At 35.4% G+C, this 22670-nt stretch overlaps 5 protein-coding genes across 5 annotated transcripts; 1 reads left to right on the top strand and 4 right to left on the bottom strand.

Moving 5' to 3' along the window:
• Positions 1-3103: 3103 nt before the first annotated feature.
• Positions 3104-3781, bottom strand: MONOS_17741 (uncharacterized protein; the record flags this gene model as incomplete). The annotated part of the gene is made up of 1 exon (XM_067870691.1): positions 3104-3781. One exon carries the CDS (start codon positions 3779-3781, stop codon positions 3104-3106), a length of 678 nt encoding a protein of 225 aa, XP_067725261.1.
• Positions 3782-4889: 1108 nt separating this feature from the next.
• On the bottom strand, positions 4890-5507 carry MONOS_13956c1 (uncharacterized protein; the record flags this gene model as incomplete). The annotated part of the gene is made up of 1 exon (XM_067866709.1): positions 4890-5507. One exon carries the CDS (start codon positions 5505-5507, stop codon positions 4890-4892), a length of 618 nt encoding a protein of 205 aa, XP_067725260.1.
• A 2079-nt stretch (positions 5508-7586) lies between these two features.
• MONOS_17740 (uncharacterized protein) lies at positions 7587-7793 on the bottom strand (the record flags this gene model as incomplete). The annotated part of the gene is made up of 1 exon (XM_067870690.1): positions 7587-7793. One exon carries the CDS (start codon positions 7791-7793, stop codon positions 7587-7589), a length of 207 nt encoding a protein of 68 aa, XP_067725259.1.
• Positions 7794-13246: 5453 nt separating this feature from the next.
• MONOS_16138c1 (uncharacterized protein) lies at positions 13247-13850 on the bottom strand (the record flags this gene model as incomplete). The annotated part of the gene is made up of 3 exons (XM_067869052.1): positions 13247-13290; positions 13354-13584; positions 13685-13850. The coding sequence occupies 3 exons, from the start codon at positions 13848-13850 to the stop codon at positions 13247-13249; spliced, it is 441 nt and encodes a 146-aa protein (XP_067725258.1).
• Positions 13851-19369: 5519 nt separating this feature from the next.
• Positions 19370-19870, top strand: MONOS_17739 (uncharacterized protein; the record flags this gene model as incomplete). The annotated part of the gene is made up of 1 exon (XM_067870688.1): positions 19370-19870. One exon carries the CDS (start codon positions 19370-19372, stop codon positions 19868-19870), a length of 501 nt encoding a protein of 166 aa, XP_067725257.1.
• Between the last annotated feature and the right edge of the window lie 2800 nt (positions 19871-22670).

The following is a 22670-nucleotide window of genomic DNA, read 5'->3' as shown; positions in this document are numbered from 1 at the left end:
ACGTGAATGCATCGTGTGTATTTCCATTAATTGTATCTCAAATGTCAATCATTTAAAAGAAACAATTAAAAAGGAACCAGTTTGTTAACACTTCTTTTTTTGTTTTTATTCTCTATTAATAATGGCTCTGCAATTATTTTTTAACTTTACGGTATGATCAACATTATTTTTGGACAGATCAACATTAATTACGGACAGACTGTATTATTAAAGGAGATGATCATGCCAAAAATAGAAAAAACACCTCTGCACATCCACCACAATGTGAATGAATTGAAAAGACCCTCCAGTGAGATACACGATATATTTTGTGAAGAAGGATGCAATGCTGTATTCAACCATTCTGAGACTGAAATGAAGAGATTGAATTATTTTGAACGATGATGGCTGTGGAAATGAGTGTGCTTGGCAAAAAACAGTCGAAGAGCAGTTTGGTCTTTATTTATTTTATTTATATGAATATTAACCTGTTGACTGTTTTTGTGTTGTTTTCAGGGCAGGAGGTGGAAATGAATGAAAATGAATGAAATGTTTATATCTCGTTGTGCAGGGTGACCATCGAGTTGGGAGAGCGAATACATATGGAAAGTGCCCAGGGTGAAGTGATTGGGAAGGAAATGGGAGATGATATTTTCATACGAAAAACAAGGATATTTTTCAATGAGAAAGATGGAATTGAGCAAAGTGCATGAATCTCACATTTTTCTGAAGGAAGGGAATTCGATACATTTGATGGAGAAATGACTTTTTAAAAGGAAGGTTAGCGATTCAGCTGATGAAATACTTGAAAATTGAATGTTTTCATTTAAAATTTATCGATTTCAACTTATCTTATTCTGTTCTTTTTCAATAACATCGTTTATCAAATATTTGTATATGAAATTAATTTATTACGTAATCGTAATTATTGTTATCATGCTTTTTAAGCCAGAAAACAAAAGTTTTGTTTTATTCATTGAATTTTCTAAATTTTTAAATGCTTTTTTATGTTTTTTTTCTAATTTCATAATTAAAACAATTAAAACCAAATTAAAAACAACAAAATAATAATAATAATAATATATTAAACTTCATTTTCAAGTAATTTCAATTGAGAATTCTCTTATCAATTCCACCCTTAATGAAATAATTTATTGATCAAACGTCGGAATTTTTTATGACATGGGTGATTTTTTTTGATATCATAAAAAAAGATCAAAAATTGTAAAAATAAATCTATAGTGGTATTTATTGATCAAAGAGTTAATTTGTTTTTTTGCAAGTATTTAGCTTTTATTTCTGTCACATATATTTGTAAAATTTATAAGAACAAAAAAACATACCTTTTTTATGTTTTTAGTGAAAAAGAAATTTTTGATTAAGTTTCAAAAAAAAAAGAAAAATCAATCTTTAAAAGGAAAATAGATATTTCTAAACTGAAAAAACAAAACATTGAAAAGAAAAAATTTAAAATAAGAACGAAAAAACGATAAGAAAACAAAATTATTGAAACCAATTTACTAATAATAGTTATTTCTCTTTTTTCTTTTCGTCTTTGAACAGCTAACAATTGTCCTTTCCTTTAATTCGGTTCAATTGCTTCATCAACCGTTCAACGAAATCGTGGATAATTAGAAAAGCTGAGTTCAATAGCTTGCTCCCCCTCATCGACCAGAATAAAGTCGTTGCAAATGGTGGAAGTTATGTCGATGCTGATGCCTGTGGCAGACCCCAACAGACCCCATGCGCATCCATCGAGTTTGCCCTCAACGGCTTCATTCCCTCCTCCAAGACGCCTCCCTCACCCTCCTTTCCTCAACATTTGTTCCAACTCAACCTCTCACTTTCAGCGCAGTTGACATCATAATCACTGGAAATGATAAACTTTTTCTTACGTTCTTTCCTTTCCTTCATTTTCTCATTTTCGCCATTTTCCATGTCATAGAAAAATACATGAGACTTCATCGCTTCTTCAACTGAAGAACATATCACTTAATTTTACCAAAATACTTAACGTCAGCTCAAATATAAATATTTCTTCGATATTTCCTCTTCTATTTTCTCCTTTTCATCAAATGCAAATTCCACTTGTTTCCTAAGGAATCACTATTTTTTCTCTTCAACATGCATTTCTTCAAGCATATCAACAAGCTCTTCAAAAATATCTGTTTCTTTTGTTTCACTGATTCCAACTTGCCTGTTGGCTTTCGAAGCTCTCATCTCATAGAATTATCCTTCAAATATGCCTTTTCTTCAAAATTGCTTTCTTTCTCTGTTTCATCTTCAATTGCTCACTGAAGGTGCATGTTATAATGCGATCTCTCGAAGATCATCCATATAATCATTAATTCCAAATATTGTCTTCTGCCTTGATCTTTCTGTTTTCTGAGAATTCTTTCAACTTCCAAATGAAAAATGTCAGATTCGATCTTTAAAGATTGTGCACCCAATGATCGGCTATTCTTGGTTTGATATTGAATCACTTCCATTGACATATAATTTCAGCTGATATTCTGCGATAGAATAAATAATCCTTTTGCGTTTCGGAAAAGAAAATAAAAGATGAGGCCTGATGATGAATTTGACGGGAGCTGAATGAAAGAGAAGGAGACGAAAATAGAGCAGGACGTGAGAGTAGAGAAAGAGAGCCAGGATCAGCAAGACTAGTAGAAGATGGAAGTTTAGCTTGGGACTGCAGTGAAGGAGATAAAGATGTTCTGAGAGAAGGAGAAGATTGAAGTTGGATGTTCATTAAAAAGGATGAATCGACAAGTGAAGAGGCGCAATGAGAAAGAGGATGAAGAGCAATGTTTGTATTTACAGCAAGATCAGCAGCTGAATCAAAAGGCGCAACCGAATTGAGGGCAGGTTATTTCTGCATCAGATCCATTGCCATTGAATTCTGCGACGTGAATAAATAAGCTAACTTTGATAACGACAGCAAAGAAAACAGCTTCGACAGTGCATCTCTTCTTCCAGGCATGCTGCTCTGACTGAATGTTCTTGTCCATTTCTCCTTCTGAAACAGCAGAAGCGATCCTTTCCCTGCTTCTTTACTTCCCTTCCTGTGTGTCACTTCTGCTTCCTCTTCGCAGTTCTGCACTGTTCTGCCTCAGCCCGCTCTTCAGAGCCTCATCAGATCCAACCGCGTTCTCATCTGCCTCGCATCAAGTACATCATACACAGTAACCTTCCGCATCTTCCACACAAATTGACCGTTTTCCTCGCTTTTGATTCGCGCATAGCGGCAAGGCAAATCCAGTTCATCGCTCAAATCTTCCAGGTCAGAATTAGCTAAATCATTCAGCATGCAGTCCAATTTCAGCTCTCTTGTCAAAACCGGCGTCTGGGTTTCTTTTGACTCTTGTTGCGCCTCGCTTGCCATTTTGTTCTCCTTCTGGTTAATTGGTGTGCCTATCTCAATGTAAGGTTGCAGTATTCCTTGGATGCTGCTAAACAGATTCTTGTCTTTTTCTTCTTTCTCAATTTTCCTGCGCTCCCGCTTTTCTTTTTTCTCCTTTTTCTTCTTCTGTATTTCCTGTTGTTTCATCAGCCGAAGCAGTTTTTCTCTCTGATCATTAGATTCCAATGAACTGAACATGATCTTCGCCTCTTCATCGTCCACTTTCCCTTTCTCATTCTGAAGCTCATCTTGCATCGCCCTTGTCACTTCTTTGTTCAAATCCTTCATTCCCATCACACTCAACGTCACCCATCCTCCTCCTCCTCCAATTCCTCCTCCTCCAACAGCAGGTGACAGCGGAGTTGTAGGTGTACCAACAGCCCCTCTCCCCATCTCCATCTCTTGGCTGTACGCAATCAAAGCTCTCCCTCCGAATCCTCTTCATCCACCGTCCATTCGCTTCCCTCGCGTAAAGTGTATTGTTCCAAAGGTGCCTCGTTCTGAAGAGGATTGTATATGTTGAGGAGAAGGAGAAGATGAAGGTGGGGGAAATTGTTGTTATGTTCTGTTGCTGCTGTTTTTGCTGAGCTAGCGATGAAAGAGGCTCTGGCTTTGGCTCATCTGAACGCGTTTCGTCTTTTTTACCGTTTTGAATTGATTCTTTCGTGTTTTCATTCTTTTCTGCTTCTGTTTGATTATATTTGCTTTTGAAAATACTGCTTTGGGGTTGTTCATTAAATCCTCCAAAATCACTTCTTTTCCTCATCTTTTCCATCTTCATCTCCTTCAAATTCTTCCTTGTTTCCATTTTCATTCAAAGAATTATTCCATTCTTTCTCTTCTTTCTCATACTTTTCGCCATCCCCCTCATTTTTTACAGCGTTCACAGTAATTCCTGGTCTTTTTATCGACTCGTTAATCGGTGCAGGAGAAAGCAGCAGGTTTGGCCTGACCATCAAAAGCACTTCATTCACAACAGAAACACGTTGAAGCTCAAGCACCTAGTAATACCTTCGCATCAACCTCTGTTTCTCTCTCTGTTTGTGTCTCTTCTCTCTTCGCTCTTCTTCATCACTGATGATGGAGCTGTCGGAAAAGCATTCACTTTCTTCATTTTTCTTGGTTTCATTCAAAGAATCTCTTCTAATCAATGATAAATTCTCATTTTCTTCTGCTTTCACTTTATTTTCTTTTTCATCATCATTGTTATTTTCATCATTTGTAGATTTCAATGCCTTCCTCATCTTAATCAGTTCTCTAATTATTCTCTCCTCTCTTCTCTCGTTCCTTGCTCCTCTCTTTCTTTCCTTCGCTCTCTCTCTCTTTCTCTTTCTCTCATCCTTTTCTCCAGATTCTCCGAATACCGCTCCACCATCCGAAACTCTGCAAACAGCTGCAGCGCTTCAAACACATCTTGTGCGAGAAAAAAGTGTTGCCTTTTCCTTCCACTTCCGAACGATTGCTTCATCCTCCTAATCTGCTGCTCTTTGCCTGTCGGAAATCTGTTTCAAGAAAAGCGCAGCAACGAAGAAGAATAAGAATAAGAAGAGAAAGAAGAAGAGGAAGAAGAAGAGGTTGAAGTTTGTGTCTTTGTGATGGAGGAGGTGGGGGAATTGAATGAAGAAGTGGCTGAAATGGCAGGTGGAATGGAGGAATAAGCAGAAGAATGGATTCTGAATGAAATTGGCTCTGATTGGTTGACAGAAGAAGAGGAGGAAGAAGAACGCGAAGCACCAGAAGCAGCAGCCACTTGTGCACAGCGGTTGAAATAGCATCTGAGGAAGAGAGGATGCGTTGCTCTTATGCATCGCGCCATAGCAATTTCAGAGCGATGAGGTGGTTTTGGATGGATAGAGAGGTCAGTTACTGCTGGAGAAGATGAAGAAGATGAAGATGAAGATGAGGAAGATGAAGATGAAGGAGAGGGTGAAGGAGATGACTGAGGAAGAGAAAGAAAAGATTTATTCGGCAATGAAGAAGGAGATGTTCCTGTTACTGTACTTTTGCCAGCAGTCGAATAAGTCAAAAATGTTTGTATAGAATTTTGATTGCTTTTTCTCTGTCTTTGTCTTCGTGACACATAAGACGGATTCTGTAGGGTTACTTCTTGTGGAGGAACGAACATAGGAAGTAGCAGATGCGGCGCATGTTTTCTTTTGAAGTGTTCAATGATTTCATCAATTTCTGCTTTTTCTGCTCTTTCTTGTGATGAATTCACTTCTGACTGTTCGGATGAAGAGGAAGATGAAGAAAAATGTGATGATGATGATGATTTCTGTATTGATGTCAATGATAATGATTATTTCTATGACCATGCCTGTTCTGTTTCATTTGTCTGTTTCTATCTCATAAACATTCGCACACCGGAAACACACATTCTTCTGTCAAATCGTCTGTCATTGGAATAATCTGCAACCAAACGCCGAAGGCTCTCGTGTTTTCTGATTGGAGCCGAGAAGTGGTGGATGCTATGGATTGATGTGAGAGCAGCTTCAGAACAGAATTTGGTGTAGAAGAAGAGGCTGAAGAAGAAAGTGTTGATATTTCATCTGCATAGCTCCGCAGATATCTCTTTATCTTCATCTTCAGTCTTTTCAATTTCTCTTCCTTCTTTTTCACTTTTTCTCTCTCCTTCTCTCTTCCTCCTTCTTTCTCTAAATAACCTCCATATCATTAATGAATTTCTCATTTGGGAACAATAATTTCTTCAACTCATCATCCGACGCTGCTGTTAGCTAAATAAAATAAATGATGCAAAAGACTCCATTTTTCTGTCTATTGTTTTTTGTTAATAAATACCTGTGCTTGAAATACCCAGCAGCTGTGGCACAAATTGAGTAAAAAGGAAGAAAGAGACGACTTTTTTGATTGGGGAGCTGGCTGCAGATGCGAAAGTGGTTGAATGTTGTAAATGAAACAAAGAAATCTGCCTAATGATGTCCTTTTGGTGGAAGGAGGTTCTTGCAAAAGAAGAAGAACGTTGGAATGAGTTGGAAGATGTTGAAGATCTGCAAGAATCCACATATTGATGGCTCGTGGCAGCTCTGGTTGTGCTTGTGATGTTACACAAAAAAGATGTTCTATCTGTCGAGGATATTTGAGGAAAGAGAGCATTTGATGGAAGCTGAAATCATTTATTGAGGCAAAGTAAGAAAAAAGAGAGGAGGAGAAGGAGATCTGTGGTGTTTGAATGGAGTGTCATTCACAGAAGATAAGGAGTGACATTAAAAGAGGAGAACTTTTATTAAAAAGAGAAGATAATTCCTGCATTTTGCGATGTGTATTTGACTTACTCGAACATGGAAACTACAAAGCGGTTTGTGGATGACTGATTTGAGAAGGAAGAAGAAGAAGAAGAAGTTGACGACGAAGAGAAGAAATGTTTAGTGGTCTGTGAGAAGAGGAAGTCTCGTTTCATGTGGAATGAACAGTCAGCTGCAACACAGTGACAATAGAGGAAGCCAAATGCGCAGAAGAGGGTTCCCGGTTCAGTCTTTTTCATCAGCTCTGACTCCAATGATGACACAAACGGTGGTAGGTGATCGTGGAGGAGACCCATTGCCCACTCTAAAAAGAAGAAACTGAATGAAATTATAACAAAAAAAGAGATTGTTCATATGTTTACGTATCAATAAATTGTAAAAATTAAAATGAGGGTTTGAAAAGTTAAAAAAAATAAAAACAAGAAATATGATAAAAACAATGAAAACAAAAAGATAAAAATATGACAAACATTATCAAGTCAGGAATAGCGCCTTCATCACATCTTGTACAGAGCTTATTAGCAATTGTTTGAATGAGTCCAATCTGACTGGAAAGATTGAATGAATCGGTGATTTTTATGCAGAGGGGGCCCAAACAAAAAATTCGATGAAGATTGTAAATAAACACATCATATAATGACCGATTCGGCCAACTCACAAGAAAAAGATGAAGTTCATAATAAATGATGGAAAAAAGTTCAGAAAATTTCAAAAATTCAAAAATACATTAAAAAATTAACACACAAAAATTTTTTGTTATTATTAAAAGAAAAATTCAACTCACACCACATCGCTTCAAATCTTCGTCATTGCCAAAGTCGATCTGTTTGGAATTTTTTTCTTTTCTTTAATCAAGCTCAAAATATTTTGCCTTCTTTTCTGCTTTCCTGACCTCCCTCTCCTTCGAAAATCCAGGCAATCTTGAAAGAAAAAAACTAAAATTAACCGAAAATAGCTGTATTCACTTGCTGGTCCACAAAGTTTGCTGCTCTGGGCGCATCAAGCTTCGCCTCTTCAAATACCTCCTCTTCAAGTGACATGCACTGCATCTGCTCCACAATCACAATCTCATTCGGCCGGATGATCTTCTCCTTCTCCAGCGCATCTGCCACACACGATGTCAATTTGAACATGTCCAAAGTTGTCATGTTAAGCCCTTGGATGAAACCATTGCATCCTCTTTTTCCACTGCTAACACCACACTAATCTGAATCAGCAATGTGTTACATCCAAAATATGACCCCATAAAGCTGCCACACTCTCTCCCATTGTATGTGTACAGACTGTCCGGTAAGTGGAACTTGCGAGCGAATTACACAGAGGGGTTTGCATCCGAAAAAGCGTGTCGTTCGTCTCTCGCTTTTCATCCACTAATATTCGGTTTATATTCGCTTCAGAGTTTGCGTTCGATGCATAGAACAGATTGCAATATGTGCCTTGTGCCGCATACGAAATGAACAGCAAGCATTTGATGTTTACGAGTTGAATCACAAAAAAATACTCATGAAAAAAAGAATCGCTTTCAGATAAATTTCTGAATGTGGATTTTATATTTTTTAATTTTCATTGATATTCCATTCGCGGGCTGACACATTTTTGATGTAAATTATCGCACTGATTGCTATTATTGTCGCTTTTATAATTGTCATAAAATGTGAATATGGTTATTCATTTCATAAAATGCATTTTTATTTAATCATAAAAAAAAAATTGAATATATACATATATATTTTTAAGACTCAATAAAATACAAAAACCAAAAAAAAGTCACCATTTCATGAAAATATGTCAAATTGAAAATCTCGATCACAAAAGTGGTCACTAATTTTTCTTCAGATTTTGCAACAAACAGACATAAAAAGATGTGGGGAAGCGGTTTGTGCGGAAATCTGAGAAAAAATTAGTGACCACTTTTGTGATCGCCAGTCATTTTGAAAAACACTTTTATTAAGGTTCTCATCAGATTTGATCCGTTGAACGATCGGAACTATTATAAAACTGAAACTTGAAATGACTGGCGATCACAAAAGTGGTCACTAATTTTTTCTCAGATTTCCGCACAAACCGCTTCCCCACATCTTTTTATGTCTGTTTGTTGCAAAATCTGAAGAAAAATTAGTGACCACTTTTGTGATCGAGATTTTCAATTTGACATATTTTCATGAAATATTTGCTTTTTGTTGTATGATGATAAATTTTTGAAATTTGTTTTGTAATATTATCGATTATTATGAAAAATTTATTTTTGTTGATATCTTTATAAATATATAACATGTTTATCAATAAATTGTTTAGTGAACAAGTGGAAAAATTTACTATGAAAAGTGAAAAATATACGTTAAAAAATAACAATCGTTTTGCAATCAAAATGACATAAAAAACAAAAAGTACTTCACAATATTGATCATTAAAAAATTGAAAACAGTCAGAAATTTTCTAATCAGATTCATCAACTTTCAAAAGAAACATAATTCAATCACATAATCATTAAACAATCACCAAATATCAACTAAATATCAACAATTTTGAACAATAAAAAATATAAGTAGAAATAGTACAATTTCAACAAATTCGTGGTATCAAAGACAATTCCAAACAAAAAAGAATACTTATATAAAAAGTACAAAAACTAACTTGTCTATTTTCCATCTGTTTTTTATCCTCTCTCCCCTTTCTGATATTTCTCTAACTTTGACTCAAAAAGATCAAATCCAACAAAGAAAAAAGACAGACACAATGATAAAACAACATTTCACACTCTCAACAACTCTCCCTTCCAAAAACCTTACCCAAAGATCAATGAATTCCCTCACAACTCTCTTTATTAATGAATCTCGATAAATACAATTATTATAGGGATAATAACCAATTCAATAATAGGGACATTATAGGGACAAAAAGCACAAGAAAACAATCGGATTCTAACTGTTGTGCACCTGGGAGGCTGTTCGTCGTATCCAGGTCCGGATATTGCAGCCTTCGGGCTGCAATATCTAATACGAACAGTCATGTCCAGCACCCTTCCGATAGAGTGCCAGCTAAGCATACACAACAACTAGTTTCTTAATAAGGGACACCATTAATACAATTTTGAGATTCATTAAAAGAAGAAGAGTCAAGAAGAAGCTCAAATCTCCTTGAAAGAAGATCTTGAGAAGATTGAGAAAGAAGAGAAGAGTTAGATGATGTGATATCAGAGTGAAATGACTTTCTTGAACGTTGAACTTTTTCTTTCATTGTTGAAGATTCGAGGGCAACCAGAGAGCGTTGAGGAAGATATCCAACAGCTGAAGCAGAGACAAATGAGCCTTTGCGCTCAAAATACAAGTAGTCCTTCATGTGGGGAACTGACAATGATGGCCATGAGATTTGTTGAGATGGTACATATTCTTCAAAGAATCTCTCATGCTCAAAGTTATTGACAGATGTTGAAGATTGTGAAGAGTTTGATGATGATGTTGAGAAAATGTTTGATTGAGAAGTTGAAGAAGCAGATATCGAAGTGTTCATATTGTTTTCGAAGAAGTTGATCAAGTCATGAAGGGTGGTGATGTGTTCTGTCGAAAGATTGTTGTCGATTGCATTCACTAATGCACCAAATTCACTATCACAGATATTTTTTCCATGGTGCTCAGCGAAGAAGTTGAGTTGAGTATTTTTCTTTTTGAGAAGTTTCGATTGTTTGGAGAGGATGAAGTGAAGAAGGAAGCGATTTCGGTTGTGTGGACCCGAATCGCAGAAGAACTTAAAAGTGTGAGTGTCTGAGAAGAAGTGCCTTTTGATCACAGATTCCAGACACTCAATGACAAATCTGTGATCATTTGAGAGGCAGTCGGAGAAGAAGTTGAATGTTCGTTTTTCAAGTTGATTATTTATTTTTTGAAGAGAGATGATTGTGAATTGAGAAACTTGTTGATAATTGAAGAATTCCTGTTGAAGTTGATTTTTTCTGATAGGGAGTTTCCATTTTTCTTTAAAGTCGAAGACGAAGACTGCTTCTCCCTCTTTAAGATTATCAACAGTTGATTGATAGTGTTTTCGTTGCATTTCTGCAACAAGTCGGTGTTGACGAAGAAGTTTGAGTGTATGAAACTCTGCTTCAGACAGTCCATTTTTGTTTTGAGATGACTTCAGTTTGTTTTCGAGATAGTTCAACTTCTCACACATTCCACAAAGATCTGTGCGCCTTTTTGCTTTGGAGAAGTTGGTTGTGAGTTTGTAGAAGTGAGATAATGAAACTTTAATATTTGTTTCTTCTGAAAACTCTTTCCATAATTTTGTCTTGGGCTTGAAGATTAATCTTTTCTCATTGGGAGAAAAGATGCCCGTTTTCTTTCTTCTTTCTTTCAGTGCTTCCAATCCATAACTTGTTGAAATTGACGAAGAGAGTGGAGGAATGGAAGTTGTTCGATGAGGTGGTGTGATGAATGCAGATGACGTAGCAGTTGTTGTTGTTGACGATGATGATGAGTTATTTGAAGTGTTATTATTTGATGTTTCTGAAGAAGATGATGAACCACCAAATTGAAGAGTTGACAGTGTTGGTTTTGTTTTTTCCTTGATGTAGAATGAAAGTGAAGGAACGTAGCCTTGAACATAAAGATCTTTCCATGAAGAACTCCATTTGTCACTATCGAATTCAGAAACACTTACATCATTGCAAATATTCCAAAAACTATTGATTCCACTTTTTCTTTTCACAACTGCGATGTAATGTCCGTTTTGTTGATCCAGACGTTTGAATAGTATTTGTCCAGAAAAATGATATATGATTGTTTCTTGATTATCTTTTTGAAGATGTTGAATATCTTTAGAAGAAAATCCTTTACAAAACGTGCGCTGATTGACTCTGTCTGTTTCCATTAGTAATGTTCTCGAAGGTGCTGAACTAGCAGAATCAGTGCATTCATGACAGAGGGCTAGCACCTCTGGAAATGCAGCCATTTCCTCCCATCTCGCAGCACAGCATTTTTCCTTGCATTCATCGCAATAAACACAATTCTTTTCGTTTAAAACTTCAGTCGCAAAAAGAGAAGATAGGCCGTTGTGAGGAGAAGAAGAATTGATAACGACATTGTCACAAATTTCATTGAAGTGTGATGTGATTTTTTGACATTTTTGGCATTTGAAATGTGTGATTAAAACAGGATTGAAGGTATCCTTGTTTATTAACTCATTTTTTTGAAGAAGTTGGTGAAGATTGTCAAACGCCTCGATGACATTTTGTTGCTGTCTGCTTCTATATCCACAAAAGTCTTCCCATTTGTTGATCAGTGATGGGACCCATGAACGCACTGTCATTCCATCTTTGGTAAGTTGTTGACAAACACTCAATACTCGAGAAGATAAATTGTTTTGAAATGAAATGGTTTTAATTATTGATTGTTTTTGTGAAGTGATTGAAGATATACATTGAAGGAGAGAGGCAAGATAGCAAGTATTTCCAAGATTTTTTAATCCTTTCTTTGTTTTTGATGAAGCGATTGAAGTGGTTTTGACACTTGAAGAAATTGATGGAGAATGAGATTGAATTTCAGGAAGAAAATCCATTGTGTAATTATTTGAAATGATATTCATATTATTTTTACAATTTGAATTATAACTTTCGTCTGAATGAGTGTTTTGTGGAGATGGAGAAGTGTTGCTGTCTTTTGCAAATGAAGATAGAAGATCTTGAAATGCCTGTGGAGGAACAAGAGTGGGAGAAGTGACATATTCAAGCAATTGCTTGCTCACCCAATCATTTTCATTTCTTAAATATGAAGAAGAATTGCAAGTTAATGAAGAATTGATTGTCATTTTTTGTTGCTTTTTGGATGAAGAGGAAGAAGATGAAAATAAAAATGTGGAAGATGAAGAATAAGAAGAAGAAGAAGGAGGAGGAGGAGGAGAAGAAGAAGAAGAAGAATTTGAAGAAGAATTTGAAGAAGAATTTGAAGAAGAAGAATTTGAAGAAGAAGAATTTGAAGAAGAAGAATTTGAAGAAGAAGAATTTGAAGAAGAAGAATTTGAAGAAGAAGAATTTGAAGAAGAAGAATTTGAAGAAGAAGAATTTGAAGAAGAAGAATTTGAAGAAGAAGAATTTGAAGAAGAAGAATTTGAAGAAGAAGAATTTGAAGAAGAAGAATTTGAAGAAGAGGAAGAAGAGGAAGAAGAAGAAAAAGAAGAAGAAGAAGGAGGAGGAGGAGGAGAAGAAGAAGAAGGAGAACAAGGAGGAAGAGGAGAAGAAGAAGAATATGTTGACGATTGTTTTGTTTTGAAGAATTTGTGAATTGGTATTGGAGATGGAGAAGAGTGACGTTTGTGATTTGAATTATTCTTTTTATTTTTTGTTGACCTCCTTTCTCTCCTTATTGGGGTGTTGATTGGAGCATCAATAGCTTCAGACGATGAAAAAGTTGATGCAGATGAATTTTTTTCCGAAATAGAACTTGATTTTTTATTTTGTTGATGTGATTTTTCTGATAATGAAGATTTCTTTTTCTTTGAAGAAGAATTTTCTGTAACAATTTCATTTTCCCAGGCATCTTCATCTATAAATCTTGTGTAATCTGGCTCAGCTCGCTGCTTTTTCTTTGCTGATTGAAGAGTAGTTGAGGCTTCAGTGGAATGGGCTAACATCCAGTTGTTGCCCTTTTCCCAATCCTGTTCATTTAAGCCTAAAATGAACAGAGAAAATTATTCAAAAAAATTCAAATAAAAACAAACCACTTTTGCAAGACGGAAGATGAGGTTTTAGAGGAGTGATGATAAATCCTTGGTTTTTCTTCAGCGTTTGCTTCGCGTAAATAAATTTTCCCTCTGTGACATCATATCCATAGTCTTGTAAATCGGATAATGATGTGTTGCGTGACAGCGCTTGCAGCATTACTGTCTGAGTGTGCAAAGGAGCGTTGTTGTACACCACAGACAGGTCTTCCAGCAGCTTTATGTGATATTCTGTTCATGAGAAAAATATTGAATTAATAGTTAAGAAAATAACAACAATGACAGTTCATGAAATTTTCTATATAAAACATGAATAAATAAAAAATCAAACCGTTTAATGTCTTCAGTAAATCGTTAATTACAGAAGTTGATTGCCTGTAAGAATAAAACAAATAGGCAAGTAACGAATCCACGTCATCTCCGCCGATGCGCTTAATTTCATTCCATAATACTTTGCATCGAGAATATAGAGTCGATTGAGGTTTGGAAATATTCATTGTTTATATTTTTCTGAATTTATTATGGAACAAAAGTCACATTTCTTTTTCGGTGAAAAACACCATGTTTCACACAAAAAATAAGTATTTATGCAATTTGATTTTATTAAAATGATGAATTGATATTGGAAACTGATATCACTATTTTTTGTCTTTTTCCAAAAATCAACGCATAAATGTTTCTCATTAAAACTAATTATAATAACATAATAACAATAAATCATAAACAAATATATGAAAAAAAAATATAAATAATAAATAAATATTTCTATACGAAAATTTTCATGAAAATATGTCAAATTGAAAATCTCGATCACAAAAGTGGTCACTAATTTTTCTTCAGATTTTGCAACAAACAGACATAAAGAATCTGAGAAAAATTAGTGACCACTTTTGTGATCGCCAGTCATTTTGAAAAACACTTTTATTAAGGTTCTCATCAGATTTGATCCGTTGAACGATCGGAACTATTATAAAACTGAAACTTGAAATGACTGGCGATCACAAAAGTGGTCACTAATTTTTTCTCAGATTTCCGCACAAACCGCTTCCCCACATCTTTTTATGTCTGTTTGTTGCAAAATCTGAAGAAAAATTAGTGACCACTTTTGTGATCGAGATTTTCAATTTGACATATTTTCATGAAATGGTGACTTTTTTTTGGTTTTTGTATTTTATTGAGTCTTAAAAATATATATGTATATATTCAATTTTTTTTTTATGATTAAATAAAAATGCATTTTATGAAATGAAAAACCATATTCACATTATTTATTTCAACATTAAAATGTTTTGAAAAATATAACGTGCTTGAGAAATTTTTGAAGAAGACTCATAAAAATGCTAAAAGTCCACCATCGCGACAAGAAATAGAAACAATTCACCTTTAAGAAATGTATCTGAAACTGCATCTTCATCGAATTTTTATTTCATTTATTCGTTATCATTCTAATATCGTTTATTATTTGTTTTTATGTTTTAAAAATTTTTTTGAAGTTCACATATTTTCCAATTTTCATTTCTTTTTCATTTTTTGATAACATGAACATTTCATCACTTTTTGTTATTTGTTAAATAATCAATTCATCTGACAATTGAACAAAATCTATCATGCTTTTGAAACAATACAAGCAATTTATTAGAATACAACAGACACTGTTGAAAGAGAAAAAGAATAAACATAAGTTACGTTGAAAGATGAAAAAAACATTTTTCAGAAAAATTAAGATACTTGGAGAAAGCACTGTTTAATTGAAGAATTGCTTCATTTTTGTTGAATGAAGAAGAAGATGGTAAAGAAGAATAAGAAGAAGAAATGAAGTAAAAGAGAAATGTGCAATCAATTGAATGATGTTTCTGAAGAAGATAATGAAAAGGCTTCATGTGATGCTGTCATTGAGATAAAATATTGAATATGGTAAATGAACTTCATATTGATAAGAAAAACATAAACACAAAAAATTCACAAACAGATTGAGCCATATCAAATAATTTGGATATCTATCGTTCATCGAATGCTCTTGAGTGGTTGCCTCCTCTTTCCCCTCAGAAACTGAAAATGTTGATTTCTTCAAATTCCTCTTCTTCATCTTCTTTCAATCACACCCATCAGGGTTCAGTCATTCTCTCCCTTCTCTTATCCTCTCATCATATTCTCTTCTCCAATACACATGCGTTCCCACCTCTTTCACTTCTTTTGAATCTTCTCTTCCAAAACCCAGCTCATTTACTCTAACTTCCTCCATCTCTGCGCTTCATCAAACACTTCATCAATTTCTCCAAAACTCATCCATTTACAAGTCCCCTCAAATCGTGCTGCAACTGATTGCGCTTGAAGCTTCCTGTTTCTTCCTTCAAATATCACTCGTTGTCTGTTTCCTATTCAATATATATACATTTCAAAAAAAAAAATAAAAAATTGAAAAAAAAAAAAGACACACTTGAACGTTGTGTGAAAATGACTCAAGCCGAGCAAACTCATTTCAACTTCTTTTTGAGTCTCCTCCCTTTCCTTCTTTCTCCAACACACCTTTCAGCAGGCAAGCCACACAAATCAACAGCAATTCCACTGAAAGGCCTTCATTCAGAATTACGTTCCATTGCAAACATTCCCACAGGAGCATTTCATCCTTTTATTTTTCGTTTTTCTTCTCTTCATCAGAATTCTTACTTTCAAATCTTTTCATTTTCAAAGAAAAACAAGCCACCGTCCCGTTTAACCTTTGGCCCTTCAAAACATCTCCCGATACTCCAACGCCAAAATCCCAACACCAACCCCAATCCCTTTCCATCCACAATTTTCTCGATTATCTTTTCAACAACCCACTCCACAAATCGCACCCGTCTCTTCAAATCTCACATCTTCCCATATTTCATCCATTTCTTCGCTTTTCTCTTTTTGCTCCAGGTCCCTCAAATCGTTCAATCGCCCAAGCCCCTTTCAAAAGTCAATAAAAAATTTATTTATTTCATAATAATAAAAAAAGGACAGATAAAATCGCATAAGCAGTGATTCAGTAATGCCCCATGCACACCATAAAACATTTGTTACTGGTCCTGCTGCCTTCGGAAAAATCAAGATGAAGCAACATATTGGTTCATTTTCTGAATGTTGAAGGAACATCTACTTCAAAAGAGTCACAAATATCGATTAAAATACCTGAAGATGCACATTCATAAACTTTTTCCTCTGCATCATTTTCATTCTTTTACCTCAAAACAGGCAAGACGAAGGGCAACAAAACATTCATTTATTGTTTGGTTATTTAATAAGGGTCTGCAACCTATAATTTTATTAGTGAAGATTTTTGATAAATTATTTGCAGCAGCCTGAGCATATTTGAGCTACTATTGAGCGCAAACACAGATGCACTCATGCGAGTTATAGCATTGAAGAAGAACAGGGATTTAGCCTTCAAATGGAGGAGCGGGTGGCTGTTTGCATCGATTGCTTCCAAAAAGTGAATTGATGAGGGAAGTTGCATGAAGTTTGAATCAAGTTATATGTTGCAAAATACATGATGCAACATCGGCTGTGATATTTTGAATGAAAAATGAATAAAGCAAGATACAAAAAAAGCGATTAAAATGTTAGAAAAGTTGAAATGAACAGCTTGTTCATTTCGAGCGAAATGTTGTGTACTTGGTATATCTTATGCTCAGGACTTATTTTGCGTGATTTTTTATTTGGGAGAAGATTTTCTTTGTGGAAAAGGAAAGGGAATTGAAGCATAGGACAATGGAGGAAGCGAACAGAGCGAAACACTCAGCTGGTCTTAACGACAAACGCATTGCCATTTACGCGAAACCCGTTGGAAAGCTATCAGCAAAGAAATGGCGTTAAATAAGTCTTTGAAAAAGAGTTGATTTCTTGTTTATTTAAAAATTATGTGTTTTAATCTGATATTACAGCTCGTTTCACAATGGATTCTGTGCTTTCAATGACTTTCTATTCCAGCCATTTATTGTCCAGTTGTCTGAATTTTTTGTGGCAAGAGGAAATTTTATATTGCAAGAAAGCCAGGTGGGCTGATCATTTCGAGTGAGTTGGAGATAGGAAAATATTTCAAGAAAAAAAAATGGTTTGATTTTCTTTTATTTCATTCATTTTTCTTTTAAGGTGTTCTTTCAATGAATACAAATTGATCAAGTACAGGAATACCACAAAGAGAGGGAAGCCCTGAAATCCTTTGCAAAAGATCCAGAAGTTTTGAGATGATTCTTGTTTGGATTGCATTCAACGAAGTCATTCGTTTCTTACCATCTGTTTTGCATGCTGCATAGCCTGACAATGCTTAACATGAGTTTGCAAGAAAGAGAAAAGCAGTTTATTTGGCATTTTTGTTCGGAATGTTTTGCAGTTGCGACTCTTTTATCTGGGCTGATAAGCTGCATGAGAATTCACATTCAGAACACATTCAGTTTTTTCTATCGCCCAACGTGACTTGAAAAACCTGACATCTTCTATTTTTCTTCACCTTCGCTATCATTCTCAACAGTCTCACTTCAATAAAAGATGCTCATTGCCAGAATCGACACATCAATCACATAATCATAAAATTCGTCATTTTCTTCTTATTTCATTTGAAATTTTTGCAATTGAAGTCAACTTCATCAATTGTCAACGCCTTCTTCGATTTCGAATTATTCTCTGCCAATATCCTCATCAAACATGAAGTTCATTTGAATTGTTGACATCATTGGACAAAGATAATTTTCTTTTTCTGAGGGACAAAGCAGTTCAACCACTCAAAGGCAATCAACGATTTGTGGACTTCATTCTTCATCTGTTTGTATCTCTTTCCCTTTCACATATTTTGTGATGAAGATTGTCTATTTCATCTGAAATCAACTCATCGAATAATGTGTTTTTATCGGTCGACATCATTCAAGTCATTTTCAACATCTTTATTAAAAGGATTGAATGCGTTTCACAATTCTCAATTGCTCCACCTTCATAGCTTTCATAATCTTCTTCTTCCTCCTCGTCATCATCTTTTTCTTATTATTTCTTTTTCAACTCCTTCAACTATTTTTGCAACTTCATCTTCTTCCTTCTTTATCTGCCTCTTTTCCTTGCTATTTAATTCCTTCAGCTTATCGTCATCTTTTTATGAATTCCAAAATAAGCCAATGAAAACATTCTCATTCTGAGAAATACGATCTGAAAGCTTTAATTTCTCAGACAGACATTTTCCACACACAACATTCATTCTCCTATGCATTCTTCTTCTTCAACATCTTCTTCGATGAACGAATTAAAAATATTCCTATTTCCATTTCATTCAACTCCCGTTAAATCCAGGGCCAAGCATCACCTTTCATTCCTACTCAGATAGACGAAAGAAATATTTATTCTATCAAGGAATATCTTTAAAAATTATTTTACAAATGAAATGCTACAATGTCAAATCAAGAATAGTCGATCATCGGGCACACAATCCATGAAGGTTGCCTCTACAAAATTTATTTTGAGATTGAAAGAATAACAGGAAGAAGAAGGAGCAAGGTGGGAAAAGATTTCTTTGAACAAACAGTTGCAGGGATAATTTTCGAGAGATTTCGCAAGGCCACATGCCTTCAACATGTCTGAGAAGATGAAACGATGAGTGAAAGCAATTTTGATGAAAAGGCATATTTAACAGATAATTCTATAAAAGAAGAGAATACATGTCCGACAAGTTATGTTGATTTCATCACATGCGCATACGAGCAGTTTTCTTCAATTTTGTGTGCCATCTCCACAACTTTCTTCGGTTTTTCTATTGCGCGCACAAATTCACAATTTGTCTGCACGTTTATTATTATTTACCAACGTTCTTCACCTTCTTCAGAAGCCCCGTCGCATTGCGTGTGCACTTGCAGGGCATCTTTGATAGCCAGAAATACATTGCTTTGACACCAAACATGTTTTCCACGTATTCATTGTCAGCTGTATGCCTGTTGATAAAGATTTATAAATCTAAATTCCAATTGCTTCTGTTCTGTCATGTCCAACAGCCGAATTGTCTTTCTGAGTGATGCTTGTCATGAAAGTGAACAAGGGCTCTTTCACAGAAGCGACAAATGATTCACACACAAAATACATATCTCTTCCGACACAGGCCTTGTTGGCTGAAAACACGATATTGGTGATGGCAAAGGAGGATTCTGACACTTGTGAGCCTTCATTGAACTCGATCATGAGAGCACCGCCTCTTCCTCCAGAACTTGTATCCTCACTCACACAACAGTCGGAGAAGGTGGTGTTGCTCACTGAAAACGAGTTGGTAGTGGCAGATGAGGCGAATGAGATGTACCCACCATCTGTGGCAGTCTGTTGGCTGAACTGTTCTGAGTTGATGTTGGTGATGGTGCAGTTGGCGAGGGAGAGGGAGAGGGCAGGGGAGGTAGCAGAGGAGAGGACACAGCTGGCGGGGGTGATAGTGGAGGTGATGTGGGTGATGTTGGAGGAGTTGAGGGTGAGGGGAGTGGTGAGGGAGGTGAGATGGAAGATGCTTTGGCTGTTAAGGGTGAGATGAGTGATTGCTGTGTGGTTGAGATCGAGGGAGCCAGCAGTGAGGAAGAAGAGAGGTGTGGTGATTGATGATGAAGACGGAGTTGTTCCAGTGATGGTGGTTGTGTTGAGGTTGAGGGAAGGGTAGTTTTGGGAGAGGTGGAAGAGGATGGGGGTGATGGTATTTGTGGAGTTGTGGGTGACGGTGAGGGCAGAGACTGTGAGGGAGCCCTGAGTCTGTCGGTAGAGTGCAGAAATGGCTGAAAAAAAAGATGATGATTGAAGAATTCCGCTTGATGCGATGGTGATGGTATCTGTGCCATTTCCTTTGATTTATGTGTCAAAAGCAAGGAAGATAAGTGTTTGAGTGGGAGCAAATGTTGAGCTGAGGAGGGTGAGGGAAGCCTCTTTTAAAAGAATAAGCCATAGATTGCATACTCCATAGTGGAGCAACGATTCTGTTGCGTTCTTCCACAGCCATCAACATCTGTTCCGTTGTTTGCAACATTTTTGTTCTGGCTTATGAGAGGGAGCGAGCTGTTGACAGTCTCATTATCAGCTGTGTTGTTGTTCCGCACTTTTTTGTTGGGGTTGTTGATCCGCAATTCTCAAACGGAGATTGAGTTATGGAATTACCATTGAAAAACACATCATTTCCTCTTCCGTTAGTAGCTGTATTTCATTGAAGAAACAGAAAGTGATGAATTTCATTCCATTCATCCAATCATATGTTCTTGTGCAACACAACGCAGCACCACCATAGGTAGTTGGATTTTCGACTTTGTTATTTATGAACTGGCACTCTTGGAGCAAGCATTGTTTTGGTTTATTTTGTGGAGGCCAATTGAATGTGAAAGAACCAGCAGAATCACCACCTGTATTTGAGATGAACTTGCATTTGGAAAACAGGAATTTACCATTTGCAGGAATTGTTTGTTGTACAAAATACCAACCAATTCCACACCAGCATGTTATTGAATAACTTTCGACTTTATTTTCCAAAATGTGATATTTGGAATTTGATTGTGGAGCATACACTTCAACTGCTCCTCCATTCCTCGCTTGATAACATGAAAAATTGGATTTTTCGAGAGAGATTTTCAACAAATTTTGACAGAATAACGCTCCATTATTCACATTTCTTGAACATGCAGTGAATGAACATAAAGTGCACCATCCAAATCACTTCCTCAATTAGAATCATTCCATTCGCACACTCAAAGAGATGACTGTTCAAATCTAATAAATTCAATCTTCCGAGTGTTTTTTCTTTTATTTTCAGTTCCAACATGAACGATAGGGGCATTTGACAAAGAATTTATTTGATGGTGGAAAGAGATATTGAAAGAGGAGGGATAGATATGATCATTTTAATGGGATTGATAATTATCATAAATGATCAAAACACCAATTGAATAAAGAAAAGACTAAAGTTTAAAATGAAATATTCATTTGTTCCGTATTGAAATAAATATTCATAGGCAAGTATATCAGAAAAGACAACATACAAAATAATTCACCAGTAAATACAAATCAATACATCATTTTTCACTCTAAATTTCTCACTTTCCATTTCTCACTCACTTTATTTTTTTTATCCCCACATCACACTTGGTGTTTATATGACTTGGTTGTTAACTAATTAATGATAGACAAATGCTTTCGTGTTATTATGTTTACGTTATTCTATATGACAACTTAATGTCAATTCATTTGAATTAATGCAGTGTAATTATCAATTTTTTATTTCATATTTTCTTAATTAAAAATGGTTTTAATCGCAGTTGATATTTATTATTTAGTGGAATGATTAATGATGTGCACTAATGAATATTAAAAAAATATGAAACATTCATTTATCCAAGAAGGGTTTTGATGAACTATTTCTGTATTTTGTTTCAAACAGTTTGAAAAACTCATTGAAAAATTCCATTTTTCTTCTGAAAGATAATCCCAGTATTGGTCCCATTTAGTGAAGTCAATAATTGAAATTTTGTCATCATCGCACTGCAGAAAGCTGTCATTGGAATGGTCAGTAGAACTTCCATTTTTGACTATTGAAATAAAATGCCCTTCTTTATGCTTCAATGAAGAATGGATAATTGTTCCAACGAAGTTGTATTTTGCAACTATCTCACTATCAGATGAATGATTGTCAATTGAAGATAACACACGAGGACTGAACACATGAAAATCATTTGGGCCTATTCCTTGACTTCTGAAGAATAATTTGATTGGAGGAGAACTCACATAATCTCCATCAATGAACTTGTGATAAATACACAAAATGAAAGGGAAATCGTAAAGCCATATCCAGTTTTCAAATGCAGATTTCGTCCAGCAGTTATCACAATTTGAAAGTAGATTCTCAGCAAAATCATCTGAGGCTTGAAACACACAATTCAACCCACCGACAATATCTGATCCAGCGATTGAAATAAAATAACCTGCTCCTCTTAATGATGAAGATAAATGATGGCAGCTGGTGCACATATTTATTCTATGGCTGCGGATCAAAAACATCTCCTTCAAATTCCAATTATTTTTTGATAGGAATTCCATAACTGCAGTAAACACGTCAGTCAAAATTTTTGGTTCATCCAGACACCCAAACAGCAGTTCATAAAAATTCTTCATTCTCCTCTTTCCCCAAGCATTCACTATTTTTGATGGATTCCGAATTTCTTCCAAAAGATTCAAAAATAACTTTGATTTTTGGAAATGTTGCTATCTTTTGTGCATTTATCAATGCATAATGAAGCAAGACATTGACATAAAGAATTGAAAGCACATGTTTTCCCAAAATTATTCAATGATCTTCCTTC

Source organism: Monocercomonoides exilis (genome assembly GCF_001643675.1).
Source record: "Monocercomonoides exilis strain PA203 chromosome Unknown scaffold29-1213020, whole genome shotgun sequence".
Classification (NCBI taxonomy): Eukaryota; Preaxostyla; order Oxymonadida; family Polymastigidae; genus Monocercomonoides; species Monocercomonoides exilis.
Note: the sequence above shows the minus strand (reverse complement) of the source record. Positions and strands in the feature narration are given on the sequence as shown.